This window comes from Danio rerio, chromosome 18 (assembly GCF_052040795.2).
Source record: "Danio rerio strain M-AB ecotype USA chromosome 18, GRCz13ab, whole genome shotgun sequence".
Classification (NCBI taxonomy): Eukaryota; Metazoa; Chordata; class Actinopteri; order Cypriniformes; family Danionidae; genus Danio; species Danio rerio.
In genome coordinates this window covers 26,106,330-26,119,765 of record NC_141038.1, presented here as the reverse complement: position 1 = coordinate 26,119,765, position 13,436 = coordinate 26,106,330, and the positions used below count along the sequence as shown (strand labels likewise).

The window sequence follows — 13,436 nt, the reverse complement described above, 5'->3', positions numbered from 1 at the left end:
CCAGCCAATCAGCTCGTTGGAAAAGGCGAGTTCTCTACACCTATTACGTAAAAGATTGCTTGCGCTATACTTTTTTGTTGATAATGTAAGCCGCGTCTAGCTTCATATCAAAACCTGATGTCAGAAGGCTAGTACAAATGGTAACATCAGATGATAGATTGACCATGAGTTTGCCAAAAGTTAGCTATAAAGTTGTAAGTTTAAAGAGTTAAGTGTGGTTGAGGTCACAGGCGTTTCTTACGTGTCACGGCAGGATGTGGTAATTTACAGTAGGTGAGTCAATAGTGGGTGTTGCCTATAATGAAATACTCGCGCCTGTCGTTTATTAGTACTGTAAGTTACGTATTGCAATTTTATGGCAGTTCCTTCTTAATGCATTAATATTGATCTTGAAGGGATGTGAGAAGAATTTAGTGAAAACCTTTACTGAAGGTACGAACATTTCCCATGGTTTTCTAATAAATATGTAGCTATAGCAAGGCTATAATAAATGTGTAGGCCTAGTAAGCCTTTTGGCACACTGATAGCCTACTTTACTATTTGTATATCCATAATTTACCTACAAATAGGCCTGCCATTAATCTGAATGGCTAGTGTAAGTTATCAAAACCACATGGCTGATTTTAATAATTGTACTTTAACCATACGCTAATAAACTTATTATTTGTTTATTATTATTTTTTGTGACGTTCTTATAAGGGGTTTTCATAAAGAACATTTTTAATAACAAAACACACAATATAAAATACTAACATGTTTAGTGCATATATATACTACCGGTCAACAGTTTGGGTCAGTTTTTTTTTCATGTTTTTTTTTTAAAGAAAATTATTCTGTAAAAAAAATTAATTGTTAAATATTTATTAACATTTTAAATAACTGCTTTCTATCTAGTTTCAAAATTATTACTACTAATTATAGTCATTATTGCATTTATTACTATTACCATTATTATTAATAATAATAATAGAGTGATTTAGAGTAATGAAGCTGAAAATTCATCTTTAAAATCACTGGAATAAATTATTAAATGAGATTATAAACTACTTCTGAAGAGTAATGTTATAGTGAAAAATTATTTCACAACTTTTAAAGCATTTTTTATTAAATAAATGTAGCCTTGGTGAGCAGGATAAGTGTATTTTAAAACGTTTAAAAATCGTACTTAGCCCAAACAGGCAACACAGTGGTACAGTAGATAGTGCTGTAGCCTCACAGAAAGAAAGTCGCTGGTTCGAGCCTCGGCTGGGTCAGTTGGCGTTTCTGTGTGGAGTTTCCTCCGGGTGCTCTGGTTTCCCCTATAGTCCAAAGACATGTATCTGTGAATTGGGTAGATTAAATTGTCCATAGGGAATGAGTGTGTATGGATGTTTCTTAGAGATGAGTTGCAGCTGGAAGGGCATCCGTTGCAAAAAACACATGCTGGATAAGTTGGCGGTTCATTCCGCTGTGGCAACCCTAGATTAATAAAGGGACTAAGGTGAAAAGAAAATGAATGATTGAAGGACTTAGCCCAAACATTTTGCAGGTAGTGCATATATATAAACACACAGACACAATAACTGGGGTTTCAGTAATATACTCCAATAATTGTAATTATACAACCAGCAAATACGTCCGCACTGTAATTGTATTCAAAAGCCAATAGCAGCAGTGGGCAATAACGATGCTGCTTTTACACTAATCTTCAAATGTGTCTTTTTTCAGCCAGGTTACAAACATGAATCTGCAGTGTGACACTGTGACCTGAGCTAATCATGGAAACTTTAAAAACCATCATGTGGTTTAGAAAATGGTGTGAATTCTGCAGAACCCATAAAGATATCAGTAAGTAAACAATTTGGTTATCATATAAACTTTCCCTGTCATGTTTCTCATAATCGTTTGTTTTATCTTCCATATAGATCAACATTTTTATAACAACATGAGGGTGAATTACTGATGACAGAATTGCATTTTTGGGTAAATTGATGTTTTAATCTAGGATCTTGTCAGGAAAAAAAAAAAATATTTTCTTGAAATATTTTTATGATAATTTAAGAAATTATACTTAAGGATCAGCCCCCAAAAATGTATTGTTAGCAATAATCCTTTTCCTGTCCTTCAGGCCATTAGGTTTTGCCTATTTGCTTTAAACCACTTACATAATAATGAAATGATTTATTTACACTTATTATTTATAAGCTATTATTTTCATATATAATAATAAGTGCAGATCAGGAATTAAGATAAGTCATTTCATTAAGACATTTCATTTTCTCATCAATATAAATATTAAATTATTCTAACATATTAATTGATTTAACATATTTTGAATCTTTACAGTAGACACTTTATCTTATTTTTCCCCCATGTATATAAAGACTCTATTGTAAATTTAAATTTGATGTAGAAAATTGGTCACTCATCTTTGGCTCATGCCAGTATCTTTTCACTTCTCACTTTAACCTTAAGATGGCGCCATGTATCTTCAATAGTTTCAAACCAATTTGCTTCAGGATGGTTCAGGGCAAAGCATTTTAAACCTCTGTTTGCCAAAGGTCCATGTCCCTCATTCACCTCCTTTGTCAGAATATTCTTTGTCAGCATCAGAGGAAGTTGTCTGCCCCGGTCCAGGAGTCAATTACCATGGCGGGGCAGTGTCAGAGCAGGCAGTGATACTGAGGCGCTGCTGATGTGCTTCAGGTCGCCTTAGTCACTCCTGCTAAAGCACAGGTCAACGCTCAGGCTTTGCGGCTCATGATGGAGGACATGAGCCTGCCGGAGCTCATTCATATTTGGACACTGATGTAGGGAGCCCTGGGACATTTGTCAGTCCTCTTTAAGATAGACTAGATGGGTTTGTTTGAGCAGATATTTGCCCTCTGCTTGCCAATATGGGGCCAATGTATATAAATGATATAAATTTTGGTTATAGCAGGTTTGGGGTCTTTATTTTATTTTTATAAATACTTGAAAGGCACAGTTCATCCAAAAACGAAAATTGTTATCATTTTTTTCATGCTCAAGTTGTTGGTTATTAAACAGTTGGACAGGCAATTGACTTCCATAGTGTTTTTTCCTAGTATACTATGGTAATCAATTGTTACATCAAAGTTATTCAGAGTTCAAAGGTATTATTGTCTGGATTTGCCAATATGCTACTGCTTTGATCAAGTTGTACTTTACAGTATGTTCAAATTTATTATACCACTGAAAACATGTTTTTAAAACGCAATATTATCCAATAATTTTAATGAAGCTGATTTATGACAGTGTTCTTGAGCTAAGTATTTTTTTTTTCAATCAGAATTGAACGCATGGTCACGGGACCCGCTTAAACTGTCAAATCTGAATTAATTCAGTATTAATTAATACATTACAACATCTGTCATCATTCAATGTGTACTGTTCCTTACCACCCGAAATTAAAATCAATAAAGGAACCACAAAGCCAATGAGATAACTCATTAATTGATGTTGGTGAAGTATTTCATGTGAGAGCACTGGAATGCATTGAATTCTTGCAATTTGCATTTTCACTAATTGTACAATAAGCAAGTACAGTATAAAATAGGCTTTATGGAATTATTTTTGTTTTGCATTCATCTGGGTAATGCAAATTTGTGAAAATATGCATGTAAATTCAGGTCAAAGATCACCACAGCAATGTAAACAGTCAAAGCGACTGTCAAAGTATAAGTCAAAAATCTCAGTAAATTTAATATTGTAATAATATAATAAAGAGGAACTTACTTTTTACAAATACAAATAATACATCACTCATTTTAATCAGCAATTTGGTTTATCAAAATAAATATCTAATTAAAATAAGTAGTAATATTTGGTAGTTTTTTTCTTTTACCAATTATATAACAGCCCATAGTAAACGGCAAGTATATAGACTATTCATGCTCAACAGTGCAGTTAACCTTCCCAGTGCAATCCTTCCAAGAACTGGGCATATGTGCATTCTCAGTGGCAGATTACACAGACGACATGATCTGATGAGCATACAAGCTGTTATCTGGGTCAGCGCTAGTCTCCAATTTCACGCCCTGAAACATCCATCATATCTGTATTGTTCCTCTCAACAGAGTTTACTGACCTTTGTTTCTCGACACAAGCAAACTGCCACCAAATTTTCCTCACCATTTCTATAGATTAGCATGTTTGCTTAGCATGTGTTTGTAGCGTAGCGTGCTAATGCAGTGGAGCCTGAGCTAATTGAAGCGTTGCATATTTTATTGCTTTCCACTCCTATGAACTGTTGACATTTAGCCTAACTGACCTTATGATTTATATATAGCTCTCTGAAGCCACTTTAAGCTGTTAAAAATAAGTAAAGCATTTTTTAATATACAGTAAGTTAGTCATTTTTTACACATTTCTGTTCATGTCCACTGTAAAAATGAGCAATCAGCTGACCTTCAGTTGACCCCATAGGCCTGTAATATTACAAATATACCACTAAAGCACAGCTGACCTATTTTCTACATAAATGCGCCATGAGTATTTAAACCTAATGTCTAAAAAAATTGCATTAGTATTATTTACATCAAGTAGATGCTTAGGAATTGTATTGCCTCTGATTTAATCTGTAACTGATTCAAGGCAGCAGATAGCAGCCGGACACTTTTGGTTTTAATCTTCCCGACAACGTCTTCATCCAATGCAAAAAGCTCCCTGAAGGGGGAGCAGGCGCAAATGTGACAAAACAAAAATTAGCACAGAGCAGCACATCATATCATTTACATCACATTCAGATGCAGGGTGCAACTCTGAACACGGTGCAACAGAGTGGCATAACATGCTGTGTTTCTGGGCCACTGAGCAGCACGTCAAACTGACAGAGAGAGAACAAAAAGATGGAGAGAGTCGCAGAGAGAGAGAGGGGAAGGTCAGATGCAATGTAACAATGAATAATTTGTGGATAGTACTGCAGAATGCAACAGAATCTTAATCATGATATATTTATTTATCTATCTACTTAACTGCACATGTACATTCAATTATGTATGTATATTATTATTAGTAATATACATTAATTTAAAAAAAATATTGTTTATATTTAAATTATATTTTAAGTTTTGCTTTTCATAAATTTTAGGTTAAGTAGAAACTTGTATTCCCATTCATTTTAAGCTGGTTTGTTTCATATTTGAGGTAATCAAATACATTTACAAAAATATATGATATTAATGCATAATTATGGGGCTTCACAGTGGCGCAATTGGCAGCACAATCGGCTCACAGCAAGAAGGTCACTGGTTTGAGCTTCGGCTGGGTAAGTTGGCATTTCTGTGTGGAGTTTGCATGTTCTCCCTGTGTTTCCTCTGGGTGCTCCAGTTTCCCCCACAAGTCCAAAGATGTGCACAATAGATGAGTTGGGTAAGCTAAATTGCCCATAATGTATGTGTATGAATGAGTGTGTATGGGTGTTTTCCAGTGATTGGTTGCCGCTGGAAGGGGATCCACTGCGTAAAACATATGCTGGATATGTTGGCGGTTCATTCCGCTGAGGTGACCCCAAATTAATAAAGAGACTAAGCCGAAAAGAAAATGAATGAAAGATACATTATTATACATAAACTGTTGTGAAAGAAAGTTATGTTTGACTCCAGAGAAAACAGAAAACCATAAAGATGAAGGATTTATAAGACCATAACAATCTAAACAAATGTATCTTGTATTATAGGCTATATGTATTGTTATTATTTTTGTGTATTCATGTTTTAATAAAAAATATTTTAAATTATGTAGATACTTTTACATATTATTCCTAAATTGTTGCCATAGCTTACCATTAGGACTTTAGGATTCTGCGTAGAAACACGTAGAAACTTAGCAACTTTGTTCTCACTTATTCACTGCAACCAAATAAATTAGATTCAGAGCAAATAGAAATGAAATAATATATATATATATATATATATATATATATATATATATATATATATATATATATATATATATATATAATTTTTTTTTTGTTGTGGTTTTTTTTTTATATATATAGTTTATTAAATCCATGGATGTCTTTGAATATCTCTGATCTTGTATTTTCATGTTTCATGTCATTCAACCACTAGATGGCAGCGTAGTCCTTTCAATTTTAAGTATACTTTGAACCAGATGTTATTTTTCCAACATACTGTAATCAGAAAGAAACACACACACACACAAAACAAATGCACTATTTTATGTTGTATCCTAAATAAATTGCAGCTATCCGTGTTTGTATAATTTCAACATACTTCCTGTATTAATTTCAATGTCAAAACTTCAATCTCCATAACCCTTATTTTAACAGACCCTACAGATCCTCAAATATAGACTTCAATCGATTAAACACTCCTTAAAAATAGCATCTTTTTAGGAAGAAAAACTGCTGTTGTTTGTTTATGCTCGCTGCATGTCCATGTTCATGTTTCTGGCACAGGTGATTTGCCGATCAGCGTGAGGCCAGTCGTTGTGTCTGCGGGGGGTCAGCGGAGGCAGTGTGGGGAAACAAAATTAATCCTTGTGGCTTTAGGTTATGGCAACAGGTCAGGAGTTTATTGATTAAATGTCAGCTAGCCAGGTGAATGTGATTCGTAACTCTGAGGAGGCCCCTCCGCGCGATCCATCACATGGTATACAAAGGAAGATTAAAGGCCGTACAACAGACTAAACACTTTCAGGCCAGATGAAGGTTCTGGTGATCTGTCTGTCCGTCCATCTGTCTGTCTATTTTGGATTTCAAAACTTAGCATATCATGCAGATAAATTTACCCCTAAAACAATGCTTGTTGCCATTGATGGGCCAAACCTATGGGATCATTCAAAATTGGAGGATTTCAAAGAGTACATTTGATGGACATTTTTTACTCATGAATCTTTGTGTGTATATTTTGTGACAGATTATACATGATGTAAAAGTGTTCGAGGGATTTTTGTTTGGGTCCTTTACAAGCTTCATCCAACCGAATCTCACTCTGGAGGGTATAGGATTGACCCCTTTTAAATGGAACGCAGCCCAAGTCTTTCAAGTTGACATGAAATGGAAGTTGTCACAATAGGGATAAAAAGGCTATCACATGTATCGAAGGGAAAGATCTTCTTAAACAATAAAAAATGTAGGATGGGACTTGACTTTGTAACATGAGTCTTTGAGCATGATTAATTTGTAAAGCATATGACGCAAGATGATGCAAAAATATGTTCCAGAGTACAGATTTTTTAGCCTCTACACCTTTTATCCAACTGAAGCTTTCACTCTGGAGGGTAAACCCCTTCAAAGGGATTAGGGCACAAGAATAAGCCTTCTGGAATCAAATGTCCAAGTCTTAATAGTCGACATGAAACAGAAGTTGCAATAGTCTTTTCTTCTCTATTGTGACTTGTATCTGAGTGAAACACCTTTTTGAACAATGGAAAATGTAGAATGGGACTTGACTTTGACGCATGATTCTTTGCAGATTTTTAATTTGTGAAACATATGATGACTTCAATTTCATTTCAGTTCAATTTCATATTTGTAGCACATTTCCAACAACTCGAGTTGGCCATTAAAGCAACATCCAAAAAGTCAAACCAAAACAATAAGGACACATTCAACCATTTACTCATGGCAATAAGAGCAGCCTCATAATGTCTAAAATCCAAATGCAAAGTCTTCCAAATTACGGGTGTAGCAACAGAGCATGAACAGTCCCCTTTAGATTTTAAACAAATTTTTTTCACCTTTTAAAATAACACATAAGATGACATCAGTGGCCTTGACATCTTATAGAACTGCAGGAAATCCAAAATATATTTAGCAGCCAGACCGTGTAAGAGTTTAAAAATGTACATAAAACTTTGTACACTGAAATTAACTGGGAGTCAATGAAGAGAGGCTAACACTGGGAAACACTGCCCTGCTTCAGAGTTATTCCAACCTTGACAATATAAACGTTGGTATAATTTGCTTCAGGTCATTAAAGGACAAAATGATGTGATGCAAATCATGCAAAAGTATCATTTGGTCCCCACAATCTGCATCTCTTGCTCTGAAGGGTAGACCATTTGAAGGAATTGGGTGTTCAGTCTCTGTCCTGGAGGGCAACTCTCCTGCAGGGTTTACCTCTAACCTGCCTCAACACACATATCTGGAGGTTTTAGTACAGTATGCCTAGTTTAGGGGTGTCCAGACTTATTCCTAAGGGCATTGTCCTGAGGCATCCACATTTGTTTTGGGGGGGTTCCTGTACTGCAGAGCTCCTGTTCTAATGAAGCACACCTTAATCAGCTAATCAAAGTCTTGAGAGTCTTTAGCAATTTCTAAGGAAGAGGTTTGCTGGATGGAGTTAAATTCTGAAGGACAGTAAACCTCCCAAAACTAGATTAAACATTCATGCCATTGTAAAACCCTGATTAGTGGTTTTATTTGTGTTTAGTTAAGGTAAGAGCCAAAATGCAGCATAGCGGCCCTTCAGGAAAATAATTGACAGCCCTAGATTAGGGTGTAAGGATGAGCTCTTCTGAATACTACACAAACTTTAAAGTGTACATGAATGGAAATACAATTTTTTTTTCCTCTTTACTGTGGCATGTCTCCCAGTGAAAGACCTTCCTGAGAAATTTTATTGTGGGGCAGGAATTGATTTTGTCTGTCAGAGCCTTATTGTGCTTGAAAATTTGTAGAAGACAATGTGTATAGACTCAGCGGTTTAAAAGGCCCCACAGTGAAATCTTTGGTAGTTAGGCGGATATACCCTCATTCCAACCCAGGCTTATTAGGATTACGTACCCAAATATACATTTCTGGAGAGTGCCAAATACATCCCAGGAGCTATGTTTTTTTGCAGTTTTTGTTTTTTGCAAATCCATCAGAGGCCGCTGTGTATGCCTTTTAATATCTCAAATTTCTCTTTCAAGTGCCATTCGTGCCTGCTCTTCTCCTTTAAATCCATTGATCTACTGACTGACTGACTGCACCAACTGACCAATAATAATCTAGTCAAATATTATTCACTGTCATCATGGCAAAGATAAAATAAATGAATTATTAGAAATGAGTAATTAAAACTGTAATGTTTAGAAATGTGTTGAAAAAAAACTTCTCTTTATTAAACAGAAATTGGGAAAAAAAATAACATGAGGGGCTAATAATTCTGACTTCAACTGTATACAGGGCTACGTTTTCAGAATTAATCTACAGTATGTTGTCTTTTTCAGTGCCTATGCTTTATCGTACCTTAAGTTATGAGTGACAAAATGTTTTTGTTTTAAAAAAGCTCCTTTGCTCACAAAATGAAAACCATCACAACTTTTTGATGCTAAATTTATTTCTTTAGCTCAACTGTGACAAAATAAAATACCTTGGATGGAAGGATTTCATAGGCAACAAAAGAAACATCTACAAAAATCAATGAGGATGAATATATCTCAGTACACAGGATGTAACATGACAAGCCTTGTTGCCTTCCTTTACAGGCAATATTCTTCAGCTTCCAGGCACAGCTGAGATGACGTGGCAAGAGGGATCCTTTAAAAGTTATTTTGATCAAAGATTAAACAAATGTAAAAATATACACTCTTATATCCCTTAAAAAATAGAAAGTGTCAATTCTGATCTCACAGAACCTTTAATGTCAAAACCGTAATCCCACAGACAGCCCCCCATTCCCTCGAGAAAGGTGCGCATGCCATCATAAGCGAATTTGACTGACAAGTGTACTTGAAGGCCAAGGTTAATGGTGTTGACATAGAAACCATTCAGCGGGTTAAGGGCTCGAATGAGAGTTCTGAAGATCATGCTCTCTTTGTCAAATTAAACTCTTTGCATTTGCTCTCCGTCGAGCATGCAGAGCAGAGCTGTCGGCATCCTCAGGGTTGTGGTGAAGTTATCCACTGACTCCAGCCATCCAGAGGATGCACTGCAAGGGATTTCAAAGTCGCATTTGGCCCAAAGCACCCATGGAGCCCCAGTTGGACGGTCTCTTTACCCTAGAGGTAGGCTCACAGGGCATACTGGAGTCCACTGTAGCTTGGAGCGCTGGGTGACACATAACCTTGCCCTGTCACCACCCTCACCAGTGTGTCAGCTGATATTAGACTGATTGACGTTGACCCGCCACTCAGGCTCTGAGGGTTTAGCGGCACTGTATAACCTCGCCCTGACTGTTCACCAGGGTGAGGACATTGGAAGCAGGGCATCCTCAGCTGCGTCCTACTCCCAAACAAGGGCGAGCGCTTCTGTCGTGTTATAAGAATTACGAATGCCCTCTTTGATTTGTAGATTTTTCGGGCATGCACATTACCATATCACATGAGCGCCGCAGTATTTTGTGTGCTGTCTGCTGATTTTATTTTATTCCTTTTCTTTTATAGTTTGCTTTGTTTATGTGTTTTTTTTTTTTTCTTCGCTACTGATTAAGTCAAATGCGAGTTGACATTCTGCCTGATTCAGAGGATTTGGAGTTGTTGAGTCTGGCGTCTTTTGTAATGTCTCGCTCTTCAGGTTTACTTCTTTGTCTGATGTTCTACTTTTTTTTTTGTTTTTTACTTGTATTTTACCATATTTTGACAAGCCCTTACTGTACAGAATTATAATAGTAGTTTATCTAAAAGAGCCAAAAAGTGCTCAACAATGTACTACTAATTTGTCATTAAATACTATCTATCTATCTATCTATCTATCTATCTATCTATCTATCTATCTATCTATCTATCTATCTATCTATCTATCTATCTATCTATCTATCTATCTATCTATCTATCTATCTATCTATCTATATATATATATATATATATAAATATATATATATATATATATATTGCACCAAACTTTAACTATCGTTAAACTTCAGTACATTTCAGCTAGGATGCATTGAATTGAACAAAATTTTTTCAATATATATGGTTTAGCTTTTTTATTACCTGAACTAAATTGTTGTGTGTTCATCAAAAAACGCTATTTGGCTTAAGAAAACTTGGAAAATATTTAAGTAGATTAAGGCTTGTTTTATTTTTATTTTTGCATTATTTTATTTAAATGTATCATTTTTTTTTTCTATGTTTTAAATTTAATCGCAAATGAGTCTCAGCTTCAAAAACAAGTGGGCTGACTTGGTAGTGGAAGGCAGAGGTGAATTAAACATGGATGACAGCAGAGAGAGAAAAAATGTCATTTCCAATGATATCTAAGTCTGTCTGCCATTAAAATGTGCAATGACCCGCACTGCATACAAAAATGATATCATGAACATTAACTTCCCAAGTTAATGTCGTGTGCTGTGCTGTGCAAGTGCACTAAGAGCATGCTTTTAATATGCTACATGCCCTCACTTCCTCTTTCCCCTTTCCTGTGGGGATTTCTTTTGCTTTTACAGCACACTGCCAAAGTGTTTCTTTAGATTGCAAAGTTCATGGCCTGAAGTAAATGCTCTATTTAAAATACTGATTCTCGATAGGTTTAAAGCTGTGACGCGACACTGATATTGCTTGCGGTAAAGGTATACTGGCAGGCAGTGTTAAGAAGTACGTTGAGTGTAAAGGAATAAAAAAAATGTGTTTTATTGCTTCAAAATATATGTTATGAGCAGAGTATAATACATGCGTGCAGTATAACTTGATTATATGTTATTAGATGTTATACGATTACAGTTATGCTTAATTAAAATGTAGCCTGGAGCTTAATGTCACGGCAGCAAAATATGTTATCTCAATTCATTATGTAAATTATGTAGAGCAAAAGGGCGACGCGGTGGCGCAGTGGGTGGCACTGTCGCCTCAGAGCAAGAAGGTCGCTGGTTCGAGCCTCGGCTGGGTCAGTTGGCATTTTTGTGTGGAGTTTTCATGTTCTCCCCGCATTCACGTGGGTTTCCTCCGGGTGCTCCGGTTTTTCCCATAAGTCCAAAGACAAGCAGTCAGTGATGTAAAGTAACTAATTACAAATACTCAGATTACTGTAATTAAGTAGTATTTCTTAGGAAATGTAATTTACTTAGTAGTTTAATAAATGTGTACTTTTACTCTCGCTTGAGGTCATTTTTAGTGCAGCATCTGTACATTTAATCCACTACTTTCCTTCAACCTGCAGTTACTACTTTATTATTTCTTGTTTGTGGGGATTAGAAAAATCCGTCGTGTGATTTGTGTGATGACAAAGGTAAATTGCATCATAATGAGCTACCTCAAGACATGGGCACTTTATAATTGCAGCAAACCGTTTGGAAGCATTAAACTTTTCCAAGATGATGTCCAAAATCTTTACACGCATTGACCCAGAGACTGTTTATATGCATGTCACTGATGAGAATATGATGGTTGTTTATTGTATGATGATCGAAATGGCCTTAAACACTCAGCAGGCACAAGACGTCAACATAATGCCAGATTGATGTTGTACCCTAACGTCATAGGGACGTTGCATTTTGTTTGGAAATGAAAATCGGGTTGAGGTCAGAACATAGCGTCAGACCAACGTCAATCCAACCTAAAATCAACCAAATATCAACGTCTAATGGTGTCACAGCTTGGCCTTGTGTGGACGTTACCACTGTGACATCTATCAGATGTTGTATTTTCTTTGCCATACCTGATGAATAAATATATGACAATGGTTTAAGATGTTTGCTCGATGTTGGAGTTTGGTCACTTTCTAACAACCTAAAATCATCCAAATATCAACGTCATTATTGGACATTAAAGGCGAGGCATGGGCGCAGTAGGTAGTGCTGTCGCCTCACAGCAAGAAGGTGGCTGGTTCGAACCTCGGCTCAGTTGGCATTTCTGTGTGGAGTTTGCATGTTCTCCCTGCCTTCGCATGGGTTTCCTCTGGGTGCTCCGGTTTCCCCCACAGTCCAAAGACATGTGGTACAGGTGAATTGGGTAGGCTAAATTGTCCGTAGTGTGTGTGAATGTGTGTGTGGATGTTTCCCAGAGATGGGTTGCCGCTGTAAGGGCATCCGCTGCGTAAAAACTTGCTGGATAAGTTGGCGGTTCATTCCGCTGTGGCGACCCCGGATTAATAAAGGGACTTAGCCGACAAGAAAATGAATGAATTGGACATTAAAATAATGTTGTTATTAGATGCTGGCTAGCCATTGAATTTAGGTCACCTGACATCACAACCTAAATCTAACCTTATATTAATGTCTTATGACGTTGTGTGCCTGCTGGGCAATAACTAGATGCACTACAGAATGTTACGTTTACACACACACATGCACACATAACATGTAAACACAAACACAACACAAACACTTGGATGCTTTATGTAAAATCAAGATTAGAGATTTTGGGCTCTATTTTGACTGTCCATGCGCAGAGCGAAAAATGCAGGGCGCAAACGCTTTCAGGGCGTGTCAGAACGCATTTTTGCTAATTTACGGACGGGAAAATCCGCTTTGCGCCGTGGCGCATGGTCTCAAAGGGTTGAGTATGTTTTCTTAATGAGTTATAGGCGTGTTTTGAGAATAAACCAATTA

The 13,436-nt window shown here is 36.4% G+C and overlaps 1 protein-coding gene across 13 annotated transcripts in view; it reads left to right on the top strand.

Annotated features, from left to right (window-relative positions):
- The first annotated feature begins 36 nt into the window (after positions 1-36).
- LOC147832830 (uncharacterized) overlaps positions 37-13,436 on the top strand; it is a 102,700-nt gene continuing 89,300 nt past the window's right edge. For 2 of the 13 annotated variants that reach the window (XR_015514976.1, XR_015514978.1), the window contains exons 1-3: positions 46-140; positions 1,708-1,827; positions 5,205-5,266. Coding sequence is in view for 7 of the 13 variants with exons in the window: in XM_087293189.1 (XP_087149315.1) it covers positions 1,758-1,827; positions 5,205-5,266 (132 nt within the window). In the remaining 6 variants the exon portion in view is untranslated. Of the gene's footprint in view, positions 433-1,707; positions 1,828-4,710; positions 4,880-5,204; positions 5,267-13,436 lie in introns of those variants that run through there. The other 11 variants (XR_015514977.1, XM_087293189.1, XR_015514981.1 and 8 more) reach the window with 9 other exon arrangements.